The 27798-nt window shown below is 38.3% G+C and overlaps 1 protein-coding gene across 5 annotated transcripts in view; it reads left to right on the top strand.

The window, feature by feature from the left end:
* Positions 1 to 27798, top strand: part of PPARG (peroxisome proliferator activated receptor gamma) — a 171860-nt gene that overhangs the window by 107628 nt on the left and 36434 nt on the right. For all 5 annotated transcript variants that reach the window (XM_060161140.1, XM_060161142.1, XM_060161141.1 and 2 more), the window contains 2 exons: positions 13793 to 14020; positions 15414 to 15583. In XM_060161140.1, the coding sequence (XP_060017123.1) occupies positions 13801 to 14020; positions 15414 to 15583 (390 nt within the window). In that variant the 5' untranslated portion in view covers positions 13793 to 13800. The remainder of the gene's footprint in view (positions 1 to 13792; positions 14021 to 15413; positions 15584 to 27798) is intronic.

Here is a 27798-nt window from a genome sequence, read left to right as displayed (position 1 = left end):
TGTGGCTCCCAGGCTCTAGAGCGCAGGCTCAGTAGTTGTGGTGTGCGGGCTTAGTTGCTCCGCGGCAATCCTCCCGGACCAGGGCTCAAACCTGTGTCCCCTGCACTGGCAGGCGGATTCTTAACCACCGTACCACCAGGGAAGCCCATATTTATTGTTTATTGTCCGTGTTATCTCACTAGCACATTAACGCCATGAGGACAGAGATCTTTGTCTAGTTTGCTCACCCACTGGTACATCCCAACTGCCTAGAACATGCTCGGTGAATAGAAGGGCTCAATAATACTTGTTAAATGAAAGAATAAAATCCTCTATCATTTTTGGTCTGTATCACAGTATTTAGGCCTTAATTGGAGACCGCCTGATATTGTTTTCTGTTTTATATATTACCTAAGCCAAATTATATAGTCACTGAGGATAGGATCCAAGTTTTATTCTCTCCTATATTCCACCAGTATCTAACACGTGATAGGTAACTAATAAGTTCTTGCTGACTTATTAAGACCATGCTGATCCCTTGCTGTACTTCTCGTGAGTTCAGGCACTGGAATCTGTTTAGTGTATAAAAACAAAAGTTTAGTGTACACTGAATAATATTTTAAAACTGATGTTAATATAAGCATTAAGTATATGCTAAAAACCAGGTACAAATATATTTTGAATTACCTGTTATTTAGAGTTATTTGCACCATGGCCCTCCATTGGTTTGAATATCATTTGTTGAATATTAATTTGAATGTTATAAGTTTGTGAATTATCCAAATGCCTGGCTTCTTTTCAAGTCTGCCTACCTTTTGATATTCAGTATTCATTTGAACCTCAAGAGGCTTATTTGCTAGCAGAAGAGTACCTTACTTGGTTAAGTAACTAATATCCAATATATAAAGCACTTAGAGCAGTGTCTGGTATGTAATCAGTATCCAGCAAATGTTAGTTTTGTCTTCTCACCTCTAAAACAGAAGTTACACATTGGGATAATACAGATTTTCATTATCCATACTATCAAAAGTTTTCTATTTCCATAGTTAATTAGGTCATAGTTACTTCTTACTCTCTTCCAATCTTTTCCTTAGAATTTTTTTCATAATATTTAGATATTATCTGAAAGATACTTATTATTAATCATAGTTCTAGAAGAAAGAAACCAAGGTTCAATTTCTTGTTTTGGCAAAGAGCCAGTCACAAAACTTAGTAACAGAGCAGAAGTTCTGATATCCTTCACATGTTCCAGACATATGAACACGATGGCTCCCCTTACTTTTTTGGAGAATGCAAAATATCCATTATTCTTTTTTTTTTTTTTTTTGCTTTGCGTTAGCAATTAAATATTTTTAATGTAAGATAATTGGATATTATTTTACTATTGTCTTACACTTTACCTAAAACCCTGCCTTTAGTTTACTTTTAAAAATGAAAGACCTATTGGTAATTGCCTGGCGTCCCAGTGGTTAGGACTCTGCGTTCTCACTGCTGAGGGCCCAGGTTCAGTCCCTGATCGGGGAACTAAGATCCCACATGCCGCACTACCAAAAAAAAAAATTAAAAACCTATTATGTAGACCGGGCAAGTTTGCTTAGTTGATTAAAGTATGATGCTAAAAAGATCCAAAGGTGTGAATTTGACCTAATTATGGCCAGGTTCACATAGAAATTTTTCCCATTTACGAAGAAATCTCTTTGCTGTTGATACAACACACCTCTAGCCAATTACAAGGTACAAACAACTGACCAGGAGAAACCAATCCAATTTGCAAGTGTCTGTCCTATATGAAATCTAATCCTCTTTGGTGTTATATTCATTTTGTTATTATTGCTTAAATAAACTCAGGTCATAGAAGGGCCATGCCGGATGATGGAGACAAGTATCTTTTCCTTGGAATATCTTTATCAGTAATAATCCAAATCCCAGTCACTCCACTGGGCCCTCGTAATTCAAAACCCGTCTCTACCGAGTCGATATCCCCGATTATTTCAGAATGTGTGAGTCTCTGTCTCCTTGATGTTTTTAGAGCACTTATTTTCTCTGTACTTTCTTCTGTTATCAAACATCTTTCATCTTGGTAACTTTTCGAGCTCAAGAACTACATTATAATGTATTTCTTGTGGGGCCTGAAAAATACCTTGTACATAGTTTTGGGTCATTGGTTATCTTGATTTGAGGTGGTTTTGGTTTTGTATTACTGACTGAGCATGTACTGAGGTTAAGATGTTGAGAAAGAAAAATGCCCAAGAAAAGTAAAACAAGGAAAAGTTTTGGGAAGAGAAACACCATAGTAAAATATAATGACTCTTGTAAGAAACAAGGTTTATAAAATAGATCGTTGATACAGAGAAGAGTTAAATAGTTAGCATAAAATTGGTAGTTTGGATTTAACCTGTTGATTTATTTCACTTAAATGGAATGTCTCAAAAGACAACTCAACTGTTCCAAGCACATTAACTTCCCACACACGGGACTCCTAATGTAGGCATTAGTTTTTGGAAAAAGATTTCCTGCATTGTTTAAAAAAAAAATACAGGGTTCTCGTAAGACAGAATAGGCCAAGCATATCTAAAGCAAAAACATAACTTTTAATACTCATTCCTTAGGATGAAGTGTGCACCCTGTGAATTTTTACCTGCCTTGTTTACACTGATTCGAGAACCTTGGTTAAATATGTATCTAGCCTTTATTGTACACGGAAGCCAGTTTAAAAAATAGATAGTTTACTAAGAATCATTTCAGTACTGCTTTATAACTTCTGACTAGGAAAATTGTCAAATGAGTGTCCTGGAAATTCTACACCAATCCTTTGTAATACAAATGGAAGAGTTTTTGCTGGCTATGTAGTTGGTCTTAACGTTTCCTTCTATCAACCTTGACTTCCCGGACCCGTATGAGACATCTCTCTTATTTAACCTTTTTATTAGAGAAAATGTATAAATCATTTCACAAATGAACATACTTGTGTAATTTGCACCCAGATAAAGAACAGAACAATACCAGCATTCCAGAAGCTCTCTGACTATTCTAATTTCTAACCCAAAGATTAGTTTTGCCTGTTTTTGAATTTTATGTAAGTAGAATCATACATGGTTTACTCTTTTGTATCTGGATTCTTTTGCCCAGTACTTGTTTGTTGGATTAATCACATTATTGAATGTAATTGCCCTTCATTCTCATTACTATATGGTATTTCACTGTGTGAATATATCACAATATATCTTCCTACCCTACTGATGATGGGCATTCAGGTGGTTTTCAGTATTGCAAACAGTACAACTGTGAGCGCTCTCGTATTGGTCTTTCAGTGAACAAGTATACACATTTTGTTAGATATATACTTGGGCTGTAGGACGTGTTCAGCCTTGAGTCACTACCAAACGGTTCTGAATGCGGCTGTACCAGTGTATACCTCCACCAGCAGTGTCTGAGTGTTTCATTCACTCCACATCTTTCCTGGTTCTTGGCATTTTCTATCTTTTTCATTTTATCACTCTGGTGGGTAAGTGGTGGTATCATCTTGTAATTTTTGTTTCTAATTTTTATTTCCCTTTCTCTGATGAGTGTAAAGTTAAGCACCTTTTAAAATATTTGTTGTCCATTTGGCTATCCTCTTTTGCAAAGTACCTGATCAAGTCTTTTGCCTATTTTTATATCAGGTACTTTAGATACGAGTTTTAAAGCGACCTTTGTCAAATATGTGTATTGCAGATACCTTCTCCCACTCTGTTGCTTTTTTATTCACTTAATGAACAGTTTTTAATCCTAATAGAGTCCAGTGTATCACATTTTTCTTTTATGGTCAGTGCTTTTTATATCCTGTTGAATGAATCTTTGCCTACTCCAAGGTTGATAAGGTGTTGTCCTCGTTTTTCTTTTTAACGCTCTTTTGTTTAATATTTCACACTGAGATCTGCAGTTCACATGAAATTGATTTTTGTGTGTGGTATTAGGTGGGGTTGAACCTTTTCTTCCTCTCTATGGATACCCAGTTTACCTACACTGCTTATTGAAAGTATTATCCTTGCCCTACTACAGTGACATTTTTTCATAAACTAGGTGACCATTTACATGTGGCATTGATTCTGGGCTTGCATTGGTTGCATTGGTCTATTTTTCTCTCTTTGCACCAACCAACATCTGGTCTTAATGACTGTAGCTTTATCATTGGTTCTGGTATCTGGTAGGATAAGTCCTCCAGCATTTTTCTTCTCTTCAAGATTGCCTCGGCTAGTCTTGGCCCTTTAAATTTCCACATAAATTTTAGGCTCAGCATGTCAGTTTCCAGGCAGAAACGCTAGGATTTTGATTGGAATTTATTCTGAATCTATAGATAAATGTGGAGGATTGACAGCTTTATAATACTGAGCCTTCCAGTCCATGAACATGACACGTCCCTTCATTTATTTAGATACTTTTTCAATATACTTTTGAGTTTTCAGCGTAGAGATTGTACTCATATTTTGCTAGATTTTTCCCCCTAGGTATTTGATGGTTTTGATGCGATTGTAAACATCGTTTCAAAATGTCATTTTCTGTTTGTTGCTGGCTTATAGAAATATAGTTGAGTTTTTAACATCAACCTTATATCCAGGAACTTTGCTAAATTCTCCTTTTAGCTGTAATGGTTTTATTTTTTTTTATATACAATCATGGCATCTGTGAGTAATGTTAGTTTTATTTCTACTTTTCGAATTCTGTGTCTTTTTGTTGTTGTTGTTGGATTGGATAGGATCTCCAGTGTTGATGATAACTAGTATCCTTATCTCATTCCTGACCTCAGAAGGAAAGCTTAGATATTTCACTGTCAAGTATGATGGCTACTTTAGTTGTTTTGTCTTTTTTAAATAGCTGTTCTTTATCAGATGAATGAAGTTTCTCACCCTTCCTAATGAAGAGGTTTTCTGAACTCATGGATGAGTGCTGTATTGTATCAAATGTTTTCATGTAGAATATTTTTGGTAATGCTATAATGGCTCAGGAGGAGGACTTAGAATGAAAAGTGCTTACTAAGAATACTTTAATATCACATGGCAATATGTTTTAAGATAATATACAGTATAGCTAGTGGAAATCTGCACTTCATCCCATAACCACAAGTGATCTGGCTACATCTGTTTTGACACTTTTGTTCTCAGAGTTTGTATAGCTTAAGACCATTGTCTTCTCATTAAGAGTGCTTGGCACAGTAAATTGAAAACAAAAGAGTAAACAGAAGCGTAGTGTATCACTCACTTTGCCAGACTAAACAACTCTGAGTAAGGCCAGCTTTCCCCTCTAGCATAATTTCAGGCTGTTAGAGATGCTTCAGTAGTAAAGTTTTCTTTAAAAACACCTACCCACTCTCTCTCTTCCTGGTTGCAGGAGGTCCCTTACAGTGGTTGACGGGTGGACAAAGCAAGGAGAAACAGTCCTTTGGGAGATCTTTGGTGGTTCCCTCCTTTCTAAGTAGCTACAAACTTGTGGAGCATTCCTTGCATTTTTTTCCTTTCCATTCGGTCTCCTCTCTCCCATTTTCCTTCCCCTGTCACTGCAAAACCAAAACCAAATTGTGCAGAAGGAGCTGGCCAGGAGGAAACATTCCAGTTCCTTTTTTCTGACCTAAGTACCAGTCTTCGCTGGCTGCTGATGTGTGCTAGGCAAGGCTAGAGTTTCAGCTAAACCAGAGTAACTAACTGTTCAACAGATTTAGCCTTAGTCCTGACTAGTTTTTAGTAAGTCTCCTTTTAGAAACATGTGAAGGTGGTTTTAGCAGAAGAACCAACCTTGAACGAGTTTGACCATGATGAGAAAGAGGACTTGAATCTCCAGCTAAGGTAGCAGAAGAAACGATCATTCTGGATGAGGGCATGATCCTATCATCTTTCCTGTCCCCTGATACTTCAGGACTGGATTAAGCAAGCTATCTAAACAAGATGTGGCCCATGCAAGAGAAAATGAATTTTTAGAAAGCATAAACTAACATGGACTTCTCCAAAGCTGATCAGATGCCCTTTGTTGGTCTGAATTTGGAAATTTGCCATGAGACCTTCTGGCTCTTTATAAAGAAATGTGCATATAAAGATACGTATTAGAATGCTTTCAACCTCTGCCAAGGCTATCGATGGGAGTATCACCAGGACAGAAGCACTGGATTTGGTTTGTAATATAGTCTAAGTAGACAACACAATGAAAACATATTTTCTTATATTAAAGAAACATATGACACACTAAGGAATCCACTAAAATTCCACACTAAGGAATTTTAATCCTTTTCTTAATTCCTGGTGTCCAAACTAAGAGGTTCTCTGTTCAGAGAAACCATAACAGAATTCAAACCCCAGTTCCAATACCTATTAGTTGTATTGGGCAAATCACTTACCTCTTTCTGTCTAATGTTTTCAGTCTATTGGGTAGCAATTATAATTGTTTACAACCCATAGGACTATTTATATATGTAAGTTATATTACTATATGTACATTTCTAAATTATACTTACATTAACAAATTATAAATTACATATGTAATGGGTCTAAGGTACAGTGCCTGTCATATGATAATAAGTGCCTAAAAATAATTAGCTACTATTAAACTATACTTCTGCTAATGGGGTCCAGAGTCTTTTTCTTCCTTTGCTAATTAAAACTCATCATACCAGTGAAGGAAAAGAAAGGAATTGATAGAATTTATTTTTTAAATGCTTGAGTCACAAGGACAGTCATCTGTTGGTCAAGTATCAAAAACATTTTCTGATACTCCTTTATTTTACTTGAAACTACCATTAAAATTCTCTCTACTTTTCCAGGTTATTGCATGATAAGTCCTTTTAAGAGGACTGGGAAACAGGCAAGGAATATATTTACTCCCTCTGTTAGGTGAAATCATGGGAAAATACTGCAGTTTAAAGATATTTAACTTAATTTTTACTTTCATCAAAGTAATATTTGTACACAGTTTTAGAAGTCAGATCGTAGTACAAAGCTTTTAATGAAGAACCGCAGTCTTCAACCTACACCTGGTTCCCACTTCTCAGAGGCAATGATTTTTAACTTTTTAAAGCATGTCTCCTGGTTTTTACTGCTGTATGTTTAACATGCTTATACTGCGATTTTTTAAATTGTGTTGATTACCCACTGACTTACTGCTGCAGAAGATAAGAATTTAGCCCTTTGCCATCACACTCCCTTTCCCAAAACCTACACTCCTCCTCTCCCGCAACCCACCCTCACAGTGTGGTTATTCGTAATTTTAGGTGAAATTAGTTGTCTGTGTTTACATCGCAGTAATTTTGGAAGTGCACTTACAATTGAGCCGGACAGTATACTGCAGTTTTACTTTTTTTGAGGGGTGCATCGGGTCTTCATTGCAGCACACAGGCTTCTGTCTAGTTGTGGCGCGTGGGCTCCAGGGTATGTGGGCTCTGTAGCTTGTGACTCACGGGCTCTCGTGTTGGGGCGCGGGCTTCGTTTGGGGGATCAAACTCGCGTTGCCTGCATTGGAAGGCAGATTCTTTACCACTGGACCAGCAGGGAAGGCCCTACAGTTTTACTTCTGACCCTGAATAGCTGTTTGTTTTTCTGGAGTTAATCATTCTTTTTTTTTTTAAATTAGTAATTACTCACTTTTGTTGTTGTTCCTTTTCTCCATACCTGCCACTAGTTCATTCTCAAACTCTCCCTCAAAGTGGGCATTTGCATGTCTCAGGCATTGCGGTTTCTCAGGGAATCTCAGGAGGCCACCGGCACCCTCTGATCCATTTTCTCAACGAACAGGTTCTGCTCAGGATCTGTTGTCCTGGGTCTTCCTTCCACCTCTCTCCTGTACCTCAATCCTTTGCTTCCTGGATCCCATGTTTCCTTTTTGTTCTGGTGTAGAACTCTAGGAAAAAACACACGGGAGGTGACTTTTTTTTGAGGTCTTACATTTCTGAAAATGTCTTTATTCTCCTCTTACGCGTGAGTGATGGTTTGGCTGAATATAAAATTCTAAGTTGGAAATCATTTTTTTCTTTGAATTTTGAAAATACTGCTCTGTTGATTTTCTAGCTTCCGGCGCTGCTTTTGAGCAGTTCAGTGTCATTCTGATTCCTGACCCTTTTTAGGGGACTTTTTTTTTTTTCCTGCCTGGAGGCTTTTAGGATAGTCTCTGTAAAAAAGAGCATTAGTCTTTACAGCGATTCCTTTCTCTGTGGTTTAAGTTAGAAATCCTTTCTCTCGTTGTTTTAACCAACATAAATCCTTGCCCTTAGTGACTCTAAAGTTAGAGAAAACCTAAGGGATAACTTAATAAAACTTTTTTCAAGTACATGTGGTAAAGGTCAAGTATGCAGAGGATGATAACTGTATGTTTAGAAAATGAAAGAAAAATGTACAAACTCCAACAACATAGGTTAGACCATCATTTCACAAACTCTGTTCCATCAGATGGTAAACTCCTCAAACGTTGTGTGCGATACCCTCCCCTCTCTTGTATTTTCTCATGGACTATTAGCATATAATTCTAAGAAGTCCTGCAAGAGACCCATTTACACTGGCTTCACCTAGCATTTCCTAAGTTTATTTGCCCACCAGAATTTTTTTCTTTTTAATTATTTTAAAAGGAACATCATTAACATATGTATAACACAGTTGGGGAAATGCCAGACAAGACATAGACTTTCCTGGCTACAGAAGAGCAGTTTAGCATTGGAATGAGTAACCCAGAGAGGCCGTGGACTCTCCTTTTGCAGAGGCCTTTAAAACAGGACATCTGTTTTAGGCGTGATCCTCTTTGAACAATGGGACTTTGCTGCTGTTTCTTCCTTTTCCTGTCCCCTAGTGGTAGCGTTGGGGAGCTTTTAGCCTACCTTTTACATGATTCTAGTACTCTGGTTACTCTGGTGACAAAAGTTACCACTACTACCAATAATTACGTTTATGGAGAACTTAACTTTCTGGCCCTATGCTGGATGCTTTACATGTATTATTTAACTGAATCTTCACAGCAACTCTGTGAGGTCGGCAGTATGATTATTTACAGATGGGGATAATTAGGGATAAAGAGATCACAAAACTGACAAGAAAGAGGTCAGGATTCAAACCCAGGCTTCTAACTCGCTACTAGCTCTCCATCTTCAGTTGTTAATGTTCAGAACAGCAACCTGCAACGAACAAACAAACAAATAAAATACATACATCTGTATTTATTACGTAAAGACTTGGATGGATACGATGCTCACTTTATGAGACTGTTCCCTAAACCTTTTGATGAATTCGGAGTTTATTACTGTTGTTAGAAACAAATTCTACTACCAATTTCTTTATTCTAATTTGTCAACCAGTAAATGGCTCCTTGCATGAGACATTTTTCCTTCATAAATTTGATGTCATTCCTGTGTGTTAGTTAAGACCGAAAAGTCTGGATCTGTGAAAATTGGTATAGATTAAAAAGTCCCCTTTTCAACGTATTTACACATGGTAACGACTTCGTAATGCAGTGTGGAGGATGCTAGGGGTAGGAGACAGAGAACCTGGACTCTCGTGGACTCGGCCTCTTCCCCTGAGCTCCTGAGCACACCGCTTTGCCTGGTTTTCTTCAACTGCCAGATGGGGAGCTTAGATTATCTCCAAAACGCCCTTTCTGCTCTGACATTTCAGAGTGATTTTTGTCTCTGGATATCGGCTCTTGTAACGGGAGAGGAAGTAGGAAATTCACAGGTCAGTTCACACTGCAAAGTGATTTGAATAGATCAATAAGGAGGGGCTGGATGAATAATATTTATGAGTACCATGACCTTGAACTGAAACAAATGAAAAGAGATTGAAAAAAATTGGTGATTAAGTGTCTTTCTAAGGTCACTTCCAACAGGGCTACTAAGTTTTAGACATGTAGGAAAGGCTCTTTCCTGCACCCACTCTTGAACATGTTTCTCCAATGAAGCTTCCATTTGAGAATTACCCTTCATAGTGCATCCCCAGCCCCCTGTACCTGGCACATCATAGGTGTTCAGCGAAGCTTCGTCGAAATTAATTGTTATTTAATATAGAACTAGAAGATCAGGAAGAGATTTGTTTTTCTAATCAGTATTAAGTTTAGAAAGTCACGTGTGCGGGCTGTGGCGTTTTAGACCATCTGGGTTCATAACCCAGCTGTACTCCTTAGTAGCTGGGTGGTTTTAGGCAAGTTATTTCCATAACTGTGCCTCAGTTTCCTCTTCTTTAAGGGGATTTATAAGTATACCTACCTCATAGGGCCATTGTGAGCATTCAGTGAGACAGTCCAAGCATTGTATTTGGTATTATACTTAGCAGAGATTTAGGGTTCTATTAATATTAGCTAATGTCATTATTAAGGAGGTGCAGCATTTCTCCAGACATTCTAGTAGAAGTTTTTCTTTTCTTTTCATAAGGGACAACGTAGAACCCCAAAGGTAAACTGTATAGTTCTAGTGCTTGATTTTTATCATTTAACATCTTTTCTGACCCACTTCCATACTCCCAAATAATGATGCTCTCAGATGAGAGAAGTTGCTGTATTTTTGCATGATATGTCTTTTTGTTTGAACTACATTACACTTTGGCGTGTTGTGAAGTCTGCTCATTGAGTATCGTAGAGTTTAAAGCCAAGGTGAAAGTCTGAGGTAAATGGCACACGACTCCGTCCTTCCCCACAGTGTCTGCCTCAAGACTCCTGCCTGCTTGAAACACACCAAAGGCTGTGAAATTAATGATGTGCCTGATGCAATGCACTTCTCTCACCCAGCTGGAAAGTTAAGACATTGTTAGTTATCCCTGAGAAGGACTGTTGTCTATGCAAGCATTTTGTTCATTTGTTCTTTCATGAGTAATTGCATGGAGTCACGAAAAACACCTACTCAACTTACAGCTTGGCAGAAACAGTAGCTTATGTTTTCTGGAGACAAAATTAGAAGCAGGCTCCCTGGACCCCATCTTTAAGTCAAAATAAAATGTCTAGGGAACCACTGTGCCTCCCAGTAACCATGGCCCCTGTGGAGTAATATTGTTTAGGTCAAGATGTCCCAGAGTAAGAGGACAGGGAGAAGGGAAAGAGGGGAAAGAAAGTGTGTACTGGGATAATTTGTTTTCATAGAGATGAAGAGGCAAACGGTTTTTCTTTCTCACTTTGTCCTTTCTATGTAGAGAAAAAGTTTACAGTACCCGAATCTTCCTCCTGCAATTATCAGAAGAGAAAAACTGAGTATACGTTGTTGAGAGGAGGAGTTACAGCTTAAACTGTATTTTATTTATGTTATTGAAGATTACATCTTTTCTGGGGAGCTTAAGTCTTAGCAAAACTAAACCACTGAAAAAGTATCTTTATTTTTTCCATTTTCACAGAAAAATGAATACTTGTTCTTTCCTTCCCTATAAAATATGATCATTCAGTTGGCAAGCGTTTAGTAAACAACAACTATGCATAAGGTCTAAAAGGAAAACAGAATAATAAGACCCTGTCCTTTGCTCCAGAACTGGAAATCTAACAGCGGAGATACTTATCCAAATAATTATACCAGAGGGAAAGAGAGGTACTCAGTGCTGTGGGAACACGGAGAATGGAGAATTCGTGGAAGGTTTCATGGAGAGAGTAGCATTTGGACCAGTGTGGGATTCCCCACTACTGTGGGAAAGACAGACGGGAATTTTGACGGGTGGTGCTGAGGGACAGGAGGAGGGTGAACAACTTCAGGAAGCAGCATGAACAGAGATGAGCGGACTAGACGGTGCAGAGTGTCTGCCCTGGGCACACGGTGTGATGCGCCCAAGCACAGCACTGATGAGAATGGGGGTGAGGTCTGGGATCCCGAGTGGAAAATGACACTGAAAAAGTAAGGCAGACTGTCAGGGAGGGCCTTGAATGCCACGCAAAGACTTTTCAATTTATGATGTAGGTCAGTGCTTCCCCTGCTTTTCCACCAAAAATTGCCCTTAGTAGAAGAGGACAACAAAGTCAGCATTCTCGGGGGAGGAGGGGAGGGATGAATAGGTAGAGCACGGCGGGTGTTTAGAGCAGTGAAACCATCCTGTGTGCTACTGTGATGGTGGATACTTGACATTACGCATTTGTCAAAACCATAGAATGAACAACACAAAGAATGGATTCTACTGTAAACTGTGCGTTTTAGTTCATCATAATGTATCACTGTTGGTTCATCAGTTTTGTCAACAAGCATACCACACTAATACAAGTGTTAATAATAGGGGAAACGCACGTTAATAACAGGGGAAACTGTGTGTTTCAGGGTTTGCGGGGGAGGGAGAAAGGGAAAAGGGTATATGAGAACTTTGTAGTTTCTGCTCAATTTTTTTTTTTTTTTTTTTTTTTTTTTGCGGTACGCGGGCCTCTCACCGTTGTGGCCTCTCCCGCTGCGGAGCACAGGCTCCAGACGCGCAGGCCCAGTGCCCATGGCCCACACGCCTAGCCGCTCCGTGGCATGTGGGATCTTCCCGGACCGGGGCATGAACCCGTGTCCCCTGAATCGGCAGGCGGACGCCCAACCATTGCGCCACCAGGGAAGCCCTCTGCTCAATTTTTAAGTAAACCTAAAGCTGCTTTTTAAAATAGTCTATTCTTTTTTAAAAATAGCGTTCTTTTAGCCATGAAATGTACTACAAGTATAAAGTTTTTTTAGGAGTTTCATAGTATATCTTTCAAATCACGTGAATTTTTTGCTCTGTTTATTTACACATAAATAACTATTTTATCATTAAAATTTTCCCTGAAACTTTTCAATAAAATAAATGACCCCTAGGGATATGATTCCTGTGTTGAGAAGCCTGACATTGGTTGGCAGGCAGTCACTGAAGTCATATGTTAAAAGTGAAACAAAAATAAACTAGTAAAATGATGAGCAGACAATTTTTCTTGCAACCCAGACGTTTTTTGCATCCTTATTTTCATTTCCCAGTATTCACACAGAAGCATATACAGTAACTTTAACTCAGTCCACCTTTACTTTGTCTACAGAAGAACTTTGCAGTAGGCATGATGAGAAATAGTTGATGAACCTACTTTTGTGGATATTGCAGTTGAGACGAGAGAGGTGTATTTTGATAGGAAAGTAATATATACTGAGAAAAATGGGTAATGAAATAGAAAATAAGCATGCTGAGGAGATGGACAAAGTGAACGGGATGACGTGGGTTAGGTAGGTTTAGATGAAATCTGTTCAATGGCTGCCCCTGTCATTAGGAGTACATACTTTTCTGGATGTCATTGAGACCCCGTATGACCTTTCAGCTATCACCAGTGTAGTGTTTGTACTGTAACACAGATAACTTCAAGTTGTTTGGGTACTTATTCATGTAGATATTCAGACATGTGAACCCAAACCGTGCCTGATGCGTCCTCTTGGAACCACTGAAGCGCATTCACAGCCCTAGTCTCCTTATTTGTGTTTTCAAGGCGCTTTGTTTTTCTTATGAAGACCACAGCTGGAATCTTTAACCTCTTGCAAGAGTCAGCCTTTGAGAGCTACATTCTTTAGCTCTCTGCTTGCTGGGAAAAGACAAGAGACCCATTCCCAGATACGCTTAGGAAAGCCATCCTGCTCTGAGGAGAGCAGGGCTGTTTCTAGGACATTGATGTGGGTATGCCGTACACGTGACACTATCAGAGGGTCCTCAACTGTGACGTCCAGGGAAGGGGTGACTTCCCTACATTAGTTCAACAGCCTGGACGGCACTAAGAAGGCGGCTGTGTTCTCTGCTCTCCTCATGATCACCTAGGTGACGTCACTTGACCCAAGACTCTTTCTGTTCCCTTTCTGTGGATCTTTACGGGATGGCACTGTCCTCCAGGACTAACGTCATAGCTATTCTTTTCTCCATTTCAGAAATTACCATGGTGGACACAGAGATGCCGTTTTGGCCCACCAACTTCGGGATCAGCTCCGTGGACCTTTCTGTGATGGACGACCACTCCCACTCCTTTGACATCAAGCCCTTCACCACCGTTGATTTCTCCAGCATTTCTGCTCCACACTATGAAGACATTCCGTTCCCAAGAGCTGACCCAATGGTTGCGGATTATAAGTATGACCTGAAACTCCAAGAGTACCAAAGTATGCGGTTTATTTCACTTTTCAGACTACTGAGACTAGAATTGGACTAATATCGCATTCACACTGGGGTAAATGCTCCAGAGACTAAAGCCTATAGTGAAGCCATTTACCATTCATTTATTCACCCATTGATCCATGAAATAGTGGGCATTTATAATGGACTAAAAAGGAAGGTAGTGTGTGAACACCCCAGATCATCTTTCTCCGCCCCCCCACCCACCCACCCCCCGCCTTCCTGCCTGCTTCCCTTCTTTCTTTCTTTTCTTCTTTCCTTCTCAGGGACATTTTCCAGCCTGATTACCTTGCCAGGTGCATCTCAGGCTAAGAGTCCATCCCCCCCACACTTTGAATTCTTTTTTCCACTTGTAAGTAGATAAGGAACATTTTGTCACTTTTTATAACTTATCTCTAAATCACTGTTGCATCTTTACTAATTCTGCAGTTTGAACAGCTTCCAGTGAAACCTATTTTTCAGCACAAATTTAAATGTTGACGTTGTAGGCTATTGATAAATCCCCATGCCATTAACGCAGTTCACATCAAGCCATCAGACTCGAGAAAAACTAAAGCTGCACTTTTCAAGATTAAATTTCTATGATGCTCTTTCCTTGATTTTTATCTCTTTGCTGATATGCTGTTTTTCCAGAGCCACCACCATGTAACTGCAGCCATTACTTGACAATAAGTAAGAACTTCCTGTAGTTCTAGTTTTTTTTTTTTAAGATAAATGATATACTTGGTTATATTTATATGTGTGGCTTTCAGTTGGAGCCTGATATGAAAATTTAACAGGCCTGATCCTGACCAATGGAAAGATAGTGCTTGCTTTCCATAGGGCCTCTCTCTATCAGAGATCATTTTACAAACCATCTTTTCTGACTCAACATTGATGGGAACCTGCTCTCTTATTTTTCATGTACCTTCAAGCTGGGCTTACCATACCTTTTCATGGCAATGTTCCTTCTGTTTCCTTTTCAAGAGTGGTTTTAAAACACTTCTAAAATGCAACATTTAAATTCAAATGTATAATTTAATATTGTCACGAATGCCAAATACAGCACATTATGTAGCAAAGTAACCTTAATGATCTGAAATACCATATGTTGCCTGTTAGAGCTTTAGTGTTCCGAGGTATTGGACGGTCATAGAACCACAAAGTTAAAAGTTAACCACAGAGTTAACCCCATTTTTTTTCACAGGTGGGGCTCAGAGGTGTTGCGACTTGCCTGTGATGACAAAGCCTACTTTTTCCTGTGTATTTTTCACGTTCCATAGTGCATCTAACTTAAATAATAAAATAATGGCAGCAAGGTGTACTATAGTGACTTCCCTGTTGCTTGTCGGGCATTGTTTTTCACGTGATAATTACCTGCTCGTGTTTTTCTCTACACAGGTGCAATCAAAGTGGAGCCTGCATCCCCACCTTACTATTCTGAAAAGACTCAGCTGTACAATAAGCCTCACGAAGAGCCTTCCAACTCCCTCATGGCAATTGAATGCCGTGTCTGCGGGGATAAAGCTTCAGGGTTCCACTACGGAGTTCATGCTTGTGAAGGATGCAAGGTAAAAAAAACATTTTTTCTTTTTTGAAATAATTTGCTGAAAATGTACCTATTATTTCATTTCCTGTTGCAAACAGATGGCAAAGAACTGAGATAACATTGTGAAGCTTTTAAATATTTTTGGCAAAACCCATTCTTCAAATGATATAATACTTGAAAACCTAAGAAAATTGTTCAAAGCAAGGCTACTTTGCCTCACTTCCCTTTTTCCAAATTGGTCCTGTGCAGCACCATCTAATTTGAACCTTGCATTTTGCAGATTAAAAAAAAAAAAAAAAAAAAGTCACTTGTTCAAGGTATCATGGAAAGACAGTGATGAGCTGACCCAGACCGGTACCCGGATTTCCTGAATATTCTATATTGTTTTTCACTATACCATGGAATATTCTGTTTATGTAGGACCCGATAGATAGATAGATAGGTAGGTAGGTAGGTAGGTAGGTAGATAGGTAGGTAGATAGATAGATAGATAGATAGATGGATAGATAGATAATCTTCATTTGAGCCTTAGAACGGTCCTATAAAGTCAAACTTATGTATGGCCACTTTACAGGTGTAGAAATCATGAATCAGTGAGACTTGCCCATGGTCATCCATCAGTAAGTGGCAGAGCCAGGACCAGAACGTATATCTTATGACTCCTAAACCAGTGCTCTGTGCTTTCTTGTTCCAGCATCAGTTTGAGCTATGTGTTAGGAGCAGGCAAAGCGATGTAACTGTTTTGGAAAGGAGGTACTCTTTCTCCTCACCTCTTTTCTTTGTGAAAAAGGGTATTTTGGAAAGTTCATTTAGTAATATTCTGCCCAATTATTAAGAAAATGTTAATCTCATATTTTATTTTATTTTTATTTTTTTAATTAATTAATTTGGCTGCGTTGTGTCTTCATTGCTGTGCGCGGGCTTTTTTTAGTTGTGGTGAGCGGGGGCTGCTCTTCGTTGCATTGCGTGGGCTTCTCACTGCGGTGGCTTCTCTTGTTGCGGAGCACAGGGCTCTAGGCGTGCAGGCTTCAGTAGTTGTGGCACGCAAACTCAGTAATTGTGGCTCATGGGCTCTAGAGCTCAGGCTCCGTCGTTGTGGCGCACGGGCTTAGCTGCTCCGCGGCATGTGGGATCTTCCTGGACCAGGGCTCGAACCTGTGTCCTCTGCATTGGCAGGCGGATTCTTAACCACTGCGCCACCAGGGAAGTCCCTCTACTCATATTTTAAAATGTAGTTCGTATTTTAAAAGAATTAATTCTAATAGGCTCAATGAATAAAATAGTAATCGAATAGTACTTATTATATACTCCAGGGCTCAGAATAAATTGTTCATAAATACTTACCTTATAAAATAATGCTGCTTATAAAAGGTAAGATCAGATTCAATCGTCAGTTGGGCTTTTTTGTTCAGAATAATGATATATGACAGCAGTTAGGTAGGTGTTAGAATATCTGGGTTCCTAGCTGGACCATGGGCCAAAAAAGGAAGTTAATATTTATTGAATTTCTACTATGCGCCAGATATTGTGCAAGATACTTTTGCATATTATCATTTTTAAACCATATTCTGTCTAAGTTTTCAGTTCTATAAAATGATGGTGTTGAATTAGATGATCTCTAAAACCTCTTCAGTCCAATAGTTTATTACTCCAAAGGCAATTTAATAAAGTGAAAGAGACAAGCTAGTGGTCACCTGGCCACTTGCCCAAGGTCCCTAACCAATCACATGAGCACTTCAGCCTTCAGACACCTCGTGTGTAAAACAGCTTGGTTAGATTAGCTCCCCGAGGGCTTCTTATTCATCTCTAAGTTCTAAAATTCCAAAATGACTCCTTGAAATACTACTGGCAAGAGATGGCTTTCGTTTAAAACACGAAAACCCATTCATTCTGTGATTGAAACCAAACTAAAGTATCTGTGATCTTATATGAAATCATTATCTTCCCAAGGAGTAGTAAGAACATGTCATTTTATTGAGTTAGATTTATATAATTTTGAGGAAATAGTGGCTAAATTCTGAGAAATACCCAAAGAAATCATTTACTTTTGGTCATGTTGGTAATTTATGCTGATAAATAAAAGTATGGTTGGCTAAGTTTCCACAATAAATTATTATTTTTATGGGCTGGTAAAACACTTAGAAAACTAGAAGCCTTAAGCAAATAGTTTCACTGTGATTCTGTTCATCAGATATTTGTAGAGAGGTGGTTTTTTTTCTTTCTGAAATTTTTTTTTAAATTTTATTTTATTTTTTTATACAGTAGGTTCTTATTAGTCATCAGTTTTATACACATCAGTGTATACATGTCAATCCCAATCGCCCAATTCATCACACCACCAACAACAACCCCCGGGGCTTCCCCCCTTAATGTCCATACGTTTGTTCTCTACATCTGTGTCTCAACTTCTGCCCTGCAAACCGGTTCATCTGTACCATTTTTCTAGGTTCCACCTACATGCGTTAATATACGATATTTGTTTTTCTCTTTCTGACTTACTTCACTCTGTATGACAGTCTCTCTAGATCCATCCACGTCTCAACAAATGACCCAATTTCGTTCCTTTTTATGGCTGAGTAATATTCCACTGTATATATGTACCACATCTTCTTTATCCGTTCATCTGTCGATGGGCATTTAGGTTGCTTCCATGTCCTGGCTGTTGTAAATAGTGCTGCAATGAACATTGGGGTGCATGTGTCTTTCTGAATTATGGTTTTCTCTGGGTATATGCCCAGTAGTGGGATTGCTGCATCATATGGCAATTCTATTTGTAGATTTTTAAGGAACCTCCATACTGTTCTCCATAGTGGCTGTATCAATTTACATTCCCACCAGCAGTGCAAGAGGGTTCCCTTTTCTCCACACCCTCTCCAGCATTTGTTGTTTGTAGATTTTCTGATGATGCCCATTCTAACTGGTGTGAGGTGATAGCTCATTGTAGTTTTGATTTGCATTTCTCTAATAATTAGTGATGTTGAGAAGCTTTTCATGTTCTTCTTGGCCATCTGTATGTCTTCTTTGGAGAAATGTCTATTTAGGTCTTCTGCCCATTTTTGGATTGGATTGTTTGTTTCTTTAATATTGAGCTGCATGAGCTGTTTATATATTTGGGAGATTAATCCTTTGTCTGTTGATTCGTTTGCAAATATTTTCTCCCATTCTGAGGGTTGTCTTTTCGTCTTGTTTATGGTTTCCTTTGCTGTGCGAAAGCTTTTAAGTTTCATTAGGTCCCATTTGTTTATTTTTGGTTTTATTTCCATTACTCTATGAGGTGGATCAAAAAAGATCTTGCTGTGATTTATGTCAAAGAGTGTTCTTCCTATGTTTTCCTCTAAGAGTTTTATAGTGTCCGGTCTTACATTTAGGTCTTGAATTCATTTTGAGTTTCTTTTTGTGTATGGTGTTAGGGAGTGTTCTGATTTCATTCTTTTACATGTAGCTATCCAGTTTTCCCAGCACCCCTTATTGAAGAGACTGTCTTTTCTCCATTGTATATCCTTGCCTCCTTTGTCATAGATTAGTTGACCATAGGTGCATGGGTTTATCTCTGGGCTTTCTGTCCTGTTCCACTGATCTATATTTCTGTTTCTGTGCCAGTACCATACTGTCTTGATTACTGTAGCTTTGTAGTATAGTCTGAAGTCAGGGAGTCTGATTCTTCCAGCTGTGTTTTTTTCCCTCAAGACTACTTTGGCTAGTTGGGGTCTTTTGTGTCTCCATACAAATTCTAAGATTTTTTGTTCTAGTTCTGTAAAAAAATGCCATTGGTAATTCGATAGGGATTGCAATGAATCTGTAGATTGCTTTGGGTAGTATAGTCATTTTCACAATTTGATTCTTCCAGTCCAATAACATGGTATATCTCTGAATCTGTTTGTATCATCTTTAATTTCTTTCATCAGTGTCTTACAGTTTTCTGCATACAGGTCGTTTGTCTCCCTAGGTATTTTATTCTTTTTGTTGCAATGGTAAATGGGAGTGTTTCCTTAATTTCTCTTTCAGATTTTTTATCATTAGTGTATAGGAATGCAAGAGATTTCTGTGTATTAATTTTGTATCCTGCAACTTTACCAAATTCATTGATTAGCTCTACTAGTTTTCTGGTGGCATTTTTAGGATTCTCTATATATAGTATCATGTCATCTGCAAACAGTGACAGTTTTACTTCTTCTTTTCCAATTTGTGTTCCTTTTATTTCTTTTTCTTCTCTGATTGCCATGGCTAGGACTTCCAAAACTATGTTGAATAATAGTGGTGAGAGTGGACATCCTTGTCTTGTTCCTGATCTTAGAGGAAATGCTTTCAGTTTCTCACCATTGAGAATGATGTTTGCTGTGGGTTTGTCATATATGGCCTTCATTATGTTGAGGTAGGTTCCCTCTCTGCCCACTTTCTGGAGAGTTTTTATCATAACTCTCCAGAGTTATGGAGCAGGCAGGAATGGGTGTTGAATTTTGTCAAAAGCTTTTTCTGCATCTATTGAGATGATCATATGGTTTTTCTCCTTCAGTGTTAATATGGTGTATCACATTGACTGATTTGCATATATTGAAGAATCCTTGCATCCTTGGGATAAATCCCACTTGATCATGGTGTATGATCCTTTTAATGTGTTGTTGGATTCTGTTTGCTAGTATTTTGTTGAGGGTTTTTGCATCTATGTTCATGAGTGATATTGGTCTGTAATTTTCTTTTTTTGTAGTATCTTTGTCTGATTTTGGTATCAGCGTGATGGTGGCCTCATAGAATGAGTTTGGGAGTGTTCCTTCCTCTGCAATTTTTTGGAAGAGTTTGAGAAGGATGGGCATTAGTTCTTCTCTAAATGTTTGGTAGAATTCACCTGTGAAACCATCTGGTCCTAGACTTTTGTTTGTTGGAAGATTTTTAATCACGGTTTCAATTTTCATTACTTGTGATTTGTCTCTTCATATTTTCTATTTCTTCCTGGTTCAGTCTTGGAAGGTTATACCTTTCTAAGAATTTGTCCATTTCTTCCAGGTTGTCCATTTTATTGGCATAGAGTTGCTTGTAGTAGTCTATTAGGATGCTTTGTATTTCTGCGGTGTCTGTTGTAACTTCTTTTTCACATCTAATTTTAATGATTTGAGTCCTCTCCCTCTTTTTCTTGATGAGTCTGGCTAATGGTTTATCAATTTTGCTTATCTTCTCAAAGAACCAGCTTTTAGTTTTATTGATCTTTGCTATTGTTTTCTTTGTTTCTATTTCATTTGTTTCTGCTCTGATCTTTATGATTTCTTTCCTTCTGCTAACTTTGGGTTCTGTTTGTTCTTCTTTCTCTGGTTCCTTCAGGTGTAAGGTTAGATTGTTTATTTGAGATTTTTCTTGTTTCTTGAGGTAGGCTTGTATAGCTATGAACTTCCCTCTTAGAACTGCCCTTGCTGCATCCCATAGGTTTCAGATCGTCGTGTTTTCATTGTCATTTGTCTCTAGGTATTTTTTGATTTCCTCTTTGATTTCTTCAGCGATCTCTTGGTTATTTAGTAACGTATTGTTTAGCCTCCATGTGTTTGTGTTTTTTACATTTTTTTCCCTGTAATTCATTTCTAATCTCATAGCGTTGTAGTCAGAAAAGATGCTTGATATGATTTCAATTTTCTTAAATTTACTGAGGCTTGATTTGTGACCCAAGATGTGATCTATCCTGGAGAATGTTTCATGCACACTTGAGAGGTGTAATCTGCTGTTTTTGGATGGAATGTCCTATAAATATCAATTACATCTATCTGGTCTATTGTGTCATTTAAAGCTTCTGTTTCCTTATTTATTTTCATTTTGGATGATCCGTCCATTGGTGTAAGTGAGGTGTTAAAGTCCCCCACTATTGTGTTACTGTCGATTTCCTCTTTTATAGCTGTTAGCAGTTGCCTTATGTATTGAGGTGCTCCTATATTATAATTGTTATATCTTTTTCTTGGATTGATCCCTTGGTCATTAGGTAGTGTCCTTCCTTGTCTCTTGTAACATTCTTTATTTTCAAGTCTATTTTATCTGATATGAGTATTTCTGCTCCAGCTTTCTTTTGATTTCCATTTGCATGGAATACGTTTTTCCATCCCTTCACTTTCAGCCTGTATGTATCCCTAGGTCTGAAGTGGGTCTCTTGTTTTTGTATCCATTCAGCAAGCCTGTGTCTTTTGGTTGGAGCATTTAATCCATTCACGTTTAAGGTACTTATTGATATGTATGTTCCTATGACCATTTTCTTAATTGTTTTGGGTTTGTTTTTGTAGGTCCTTTTCTTCTCTTGTGTTTCCCACTTAGAGAAGTTCCTTTAGCATTTGTTGTAGAGCTGGTTTGGTGGTGCTGAATTCTCTTAGCTTTTGCTTCTCTGTAAAGCTTTTGATTTCTCCATCGAATCTGAATGCGATCCTTGCCGGGTAGAGTAATCTTGATTGTAGGTTCTTTCCTTTCATCACTTTACGTTTTTCATGCCACTCCCTTCTGGCTTGTAGCATTTCTGCTGAGAAATCAGCTGTTAACCTTATGGGAGTTCCCTTGTATTTTATTTGTCGTTTTTCCCTTGCTGCTTTCAATAATTTTTCTTTGTCTTTAATTTTTGCCAATTTTATTACTATGTGTCTCGGCATGTTTCTCCTTGGGTTTATCCTGTATGGGACTCTGCGCTTCCTGGACTTGGGTGGCTATTTCCTTTCCCATGTTAGGGAAGTTTTCGACTATAATCTCTTCACATATTTTCTCTGGTCCTTTCTCTCTCTCTTCTCCTTCTAGGACCCCTATAATGCGAATGTTGTTTCGTTTAATGTTGTCCCAGAGGTCTCTTAGGCTATCTTCATTTCTTTTCATTCTTTTTTCTTTATTCTGTTCCACAGCAGTGAATTCCACAATTCTGTCTTCCAGGTCACTTATCCGTTCTTCTGCCTCAGTTATTCTGCTATTGATTCCTTCTAGTGTATTTTTCATTTCAGTTATTGTATTGTTCATCTCTGTTTGTTTGTTCTTTAATTCTCCTAGGTCTTTGTTAAACATTTCCTGCATCTTCTCGATCTTTGCCTCCATTCTTTTTCTGAGGTCCTGGATCATCTTCACTATCATTATTCTGAATTCTTTTTCTGGAAGGTTGCCTATCTCCACTTCACTTAGCTGCTTTTCTGGGGGTTTATCTTGTTCCTTCATCTGGTACATAGCCCTCTGCCTTTTCATCTTGTCTATCTTTCTGTGAATGTGGGTTTTGTTCCACAGGCTGCAGGATTGTTGTTCTTCTTGCTTCTGCCTGTAGAGAGTTTTAACATTTCTGAGAACAGCTAAAAACTGAAAGACAAATATTGTAAGTAGCTAAGTTCTGAGGGCATAAAAACTTAGAAGATAAAAGAAAGCAAAGAAGAAAAGTAGCAAAAAGAAAACAGGGAGGAGAAAACCCAAGTGCCCTCGAGTTACAAACAGAAATGTTCTAAGGCAAAAATGGAGAATGAACACTTAAGACCTGACGAATCTAGGGGAGTCCTTCACGTACCAGATATAAACAAATAAAGAAAAACAGTAGAAAAAAATTAACAGTATAGTATAGTAACCTGCAGTAACTTGGAAACCATCCAAAATATGGATTACAGACTTCCTAGACTAAAATGCAAGGAAGGTTATGCTATCCTTGGAAGGGAAAATAGACATCTGGTCATTTTAAAGATAAGAACAAGAAAAACGTTAGAGGAATAATGTAATTTGGCTTCTTCAAGTATATAAGTCATCAGTTCTCAAATTGTGATCTGGGAATGGGGTCCCTAAGACCCTTTCAAGACACCCATGAGGTTGACGATATTTTCATAATAATAATAAGTTGTTATTTACCTTTTTCATTCTCTCAGGACTGTAAGTGGAGTGTTCCAGAAACTACATGACATGGAATGTTAGCATAGTTCTGATGCCTGATGGAATGTGGCTTGTGTGTTCTTGTGCATAGTAATTTCTCAGGTTTTATTTCTAGTCTGATCAATGCTAATAGGTATAGCCCACCTAAACAAAAGCTCTTTGGAAACCTCAACAATTTGTACAAGAGTAAAGGGGTGTGGGCTTTCCTGGTGGCGCAGTGGTTGAGAGTCCGCCTGCTGATGCAGGGGACACGGGTTCGTGCCCTGGTCCGGGAGGATCCCACATGCCGCGGAGCGGCTGGGCCCGTGAGCCATGGCTGCTGAGCCTGCGCTTCTGGAGCCTGTGCTCCGCAACAGGAGAGGCCACAGCAGTGAGAGGCCCGTGTACCGCAAAAAAAAAAAAAAAAAAAAATAGAGTAAAGGGATATGGAGACCAAAAAGTTTGAGAACCACTGTTACAAGGAATGAAGCTGAAGACATACTGACTCATTCTTTGCTACTGTGGAGTTAAACAAAATTGCTGCCACACTCTGAATGCAGCTAAATTAGACCAGTGGCTGTCAGTAATCAAAGATATCACCTCAGTTCATCAACAATACTCAGTGAAAATGAAATTCACACACGTGTTAGACTCACCTGTATGTATTTTCTGAAAGGTGGTTTGGCAATTTAACATTTGTCATTTCAGTAGAATGTGGGCTATACCCATAATTAAAATACAGTTGACCACAAACCTGAAAACTAATTTATGGATTGCAAAAAATAGTTATAATCCTTAAGATAACTGTCAGTAGGTCTTTTTAAACAGCTTTACAGTGCCAGTGAAACAGGTTTATGTTGGTGATCCTTGCCAAAATTCAGATAGGAATAAAAAGATTGGGTTTGGATTACAGGGAAACAGTGATGGAGTATTTGGTTGTTAACATTACAGATTTAGGCAATGTATAACCTGTAGCTACTGAAAGACTAATAAGTTCTACAGCTTTCACAGCTGGCATTTATTGCTTACAATTTGGACACTTATTTTTTTCTCTAGTCGGTTTTCATCATATTTTTATGCCTTTAGTGAAAGATCATTTTAGAACCATAGACTTAGCTAAAGGCATAAGGAAGCACAATCTACCATACAATAGAGTATAATCTGGTTTTGTTTTTTTGTTTTTGGGGGTTTTTTTGCAGTACGCGGGCCTCTCACTGCTGTGACCTCTCCTGCTGCGGAGCACAGGCTCCGGACGCGCAGGCTCAGCGGCCATGGCTCACGGGCCCAGCCGCTCCGCGACATGTGGGATCCTCCCGGACCGGGGCACGAACCCATGTCCCCCACATCGGCAGGCGGACTCTCAACCACTGCGCCACTGGGGAAGCCCTGTTTTTGTATTTCTATGTATTTTTTGTATCCTACCTCAGAAAGAGTTTTTAGTATATTCCCATGTGCCAGTGGCAGCTCGTTGATTCAGCCCCTATGGGCCATACCATTTCATGATAAAGCTGAATGCAGGTCCAACACAGGGCGTTTAATCTCATTGTAAACTTAACAATACCGCTCTTAGGTCTCATTGCACCTGAAGTTTTGTTGCTTGTAAAACAATGAAGGATAGGTTGGAGAAGTTTTTTTTAAAGCAGAAAAAACAAAAAACAGGCATTACGTTCTCACAAGCAAATATGAAGACTTTATAATAAAAATATACACAAAACCATTTTCTGAAATGGTGACTGGTGCATCTCCATCACACCAGTTCACAGACTTCATGATAATCAGAACTGTGAGCTGTTGGAATTGCACATCACTTTATGGACGCTGACCCAATAAAAAAGAGTGTTGTTAGAGAGTGTTTCTTTATTGGCAATATGAAGAAACTTTTGAGAAGCCTGCTTCATTCTTCAAGTCAAGAAATAATTTTACAGAAGAAACACTGAGAGCCTTGTATCTTCCTCTCTAGATTTCTTGAAAGAGTCAAATTGCAAGAAAATGGTTGGTTATCATGAACTTAGTCTTAAAAGAAAAGTAAAAGTAAATTCCAAGATTGTGCTGGAGTCTGTATGTATTTAGTTCAAGATTTTAGGTGCATAGTCAGTACGTAAATGATATACAGAATGATTATCCTTCAACATTGGAATCATTATAAAAAGAATGTGATACACTTTGAAAGACATCATAGGAGTCAAAACAAAAAATTACATTATAGGGGTTAAGCTTAAAAAACATAGTTCTCTTATTAAAAAGCCTTCCTCTCCAACCATGCCAAATAGGTGAGTACTCTGGGACCTGTCAGCTAGCCAAGCAGCATTTTCAACCACTAATATTAGGTTTTAACAGTGAACATCAGAGAAGCAGTCAAGGATATCATAAAAAATATATGGTCACAATGGCAAAAATCAAAACAAAATTTCTCACCAGTATTTATCAGTGACAACAGTTCTGTACTTGAGCCTTGTGTGTATCATTGTGGGGAAAATGGCTTTTAAATATTTAAACCTTCTTATAACCCTTTGAGAATTAAAGAGGCTTAACTTTCCAGCATACCCTACACAGGACATACCGTTTGAGATATTAGTGATCTCACAAGAGGTAGGGAAAACTCTCCAAAACATTAATAGCAAAACAAACAAACAAAAAATCCTAGGTCTTGAGATGTAGCTGCAGGCATACTTGGAGGGGCAGGGCAGAGTTTCCTCATGATAGATGCCCATAGGAATACTGAGGTGCAGCATTGCCCTACAGGTAGATGCCTATGTCAGTATTCTGAGCTGTCAGTGAGGAGCAGCTGAGTCTGGGGCTTCTGAGTTGAGCCACAATTCTCAAGAGAGTCTGAAATAGTCATAAGCCAGTGTCACTCCTGGTTTTCAACAGAAGGATCTTTAAATTCTCTTTGGAGGAAAGAATTCCCAATTTAGACCCTGTAGGATTCTCACAGTTTAAGGTCAAGAAATGAGTTCAAAATAAAATGTCAGCAAACACTTAAGTAGGCAATCAACTTGATGACATTCACCAGAAGTGAACAAATAAACAAAAAAACAGACTTAGGCCTCTCCACTCCTACCCAAGGAAAGCAGATATTGGAATTGCCTGATACAGAATGTACAACAGCTGTGTATGAATTGTTCAAAGATAGAGGGCAGAATCATAGCAATGAATGAGCAATAATAGACTACCTGACCAACAGCTCTGAAAACAGGTGAAACTTCTAAAAGTGAAAAATGCAATCATTGAAATAAAAATTCAATACAAGGGTTAAATAACATACTAGAAACAGGAGAAGAAAGGATTACTGAACTGAAAGATATATGCAAAGAAATTACTAAGAATGAGACCAACAATGTCTTAAAGAATATGTCCTACCCAGAATCTGCTAGAATTTGAAGCCTCTTTTAGTTCTTTAAGTATTCATAGGATCTCTGAATATTAAAAATATGTCTTCTTTAGTGATGAATAGTAACGTATAGAACTCTTCTTACTGATGAACTTTGGTGAGAAAAGTTTGCTTTTACTTACTTTTGCCATTGTCATTATATATTTTTTGTCATCTTATTTGGCTGTTCTGATGTTTACCTTCGTGATGAACATTAATGAGTAATTAATGGTAAGAAGATGAAAAATATAAAAGAGAAGTTGGGAAATATTGAAGGATTGAAAAGAAATCCTAACATTTAACTAATTGGAGTACCAGAGCTGATGAACAAGTGAAACCATGATGCAGAAACCATGTGCAAGAAGATAAATGAAAGAAATCCATGGCTAGACGCACTGCAGTAAAACTGCAGAATGTGAAAAACAAAGAGAATATATAAATGCAACCAAAGTCAATTGACAACAGACATCTCAACAGAAACAATGAAAGCACAGGGACAATGGAATTCAGAGTGTTAAGAGGAAAAACTGAGTACCCTGTGATCTTTCAAGAATGAAAGCAAAATGAAAAGGTTTACAAGTTAAAAAAAAAAAGACTGAAATAGTAAACTTCGAGGATCGTAAGTCATAGAGAGGGGAATATATTTGCAATACCTGTATATAGTATGATACTACTTAATAAAGCCCGCAAACTAGCATACCTAAGCAACGTATTATTTAGTTTTATAGATTGTGTGATAAAACTATATTTTCTTAAAGGTCAAGGAAACGATAAACTCAAAATTGGGGATAATGATTATATTGTCAAGAGGCCACAGAGGCAGGAGTTAGATAAGGGAAGAACTCATAAGTGCATGCAAGTGGCTGGTTATGATTTTAAATCTTGGGTTGAACAAGGGGCTCGTGTGTGATAATTATCTTATTATGTTTTATAGTCACATGTATTTCCTACACGTTTGTAACTATTGCCTCTAATAAGATAGCAACAAAAACTGAAAGGAAAGGAGTGTGCCAGTGGCCTTGTAGTATCTCAGTCATAGT

Source organism: Lagenorhynchus albirostris, chromosome 10 (assembly GCF_949774975.1).
Source record: "Lagenorhynchus albirostris chromosome 10, mLagAlb1.1, whole genome shotgun sequence".
Lineage (NCBI taxonomy): Eukaryota > Metazoa > Chordata > Mammalia > Artiodactyla > Delphinidae > Lagenorhynchus > Lagenorhynchus albirostris.
Note: the sequence above shows the minus strand (reverse complement) of the source record. Positions and strands in the feature narration are given on the sequence as shown.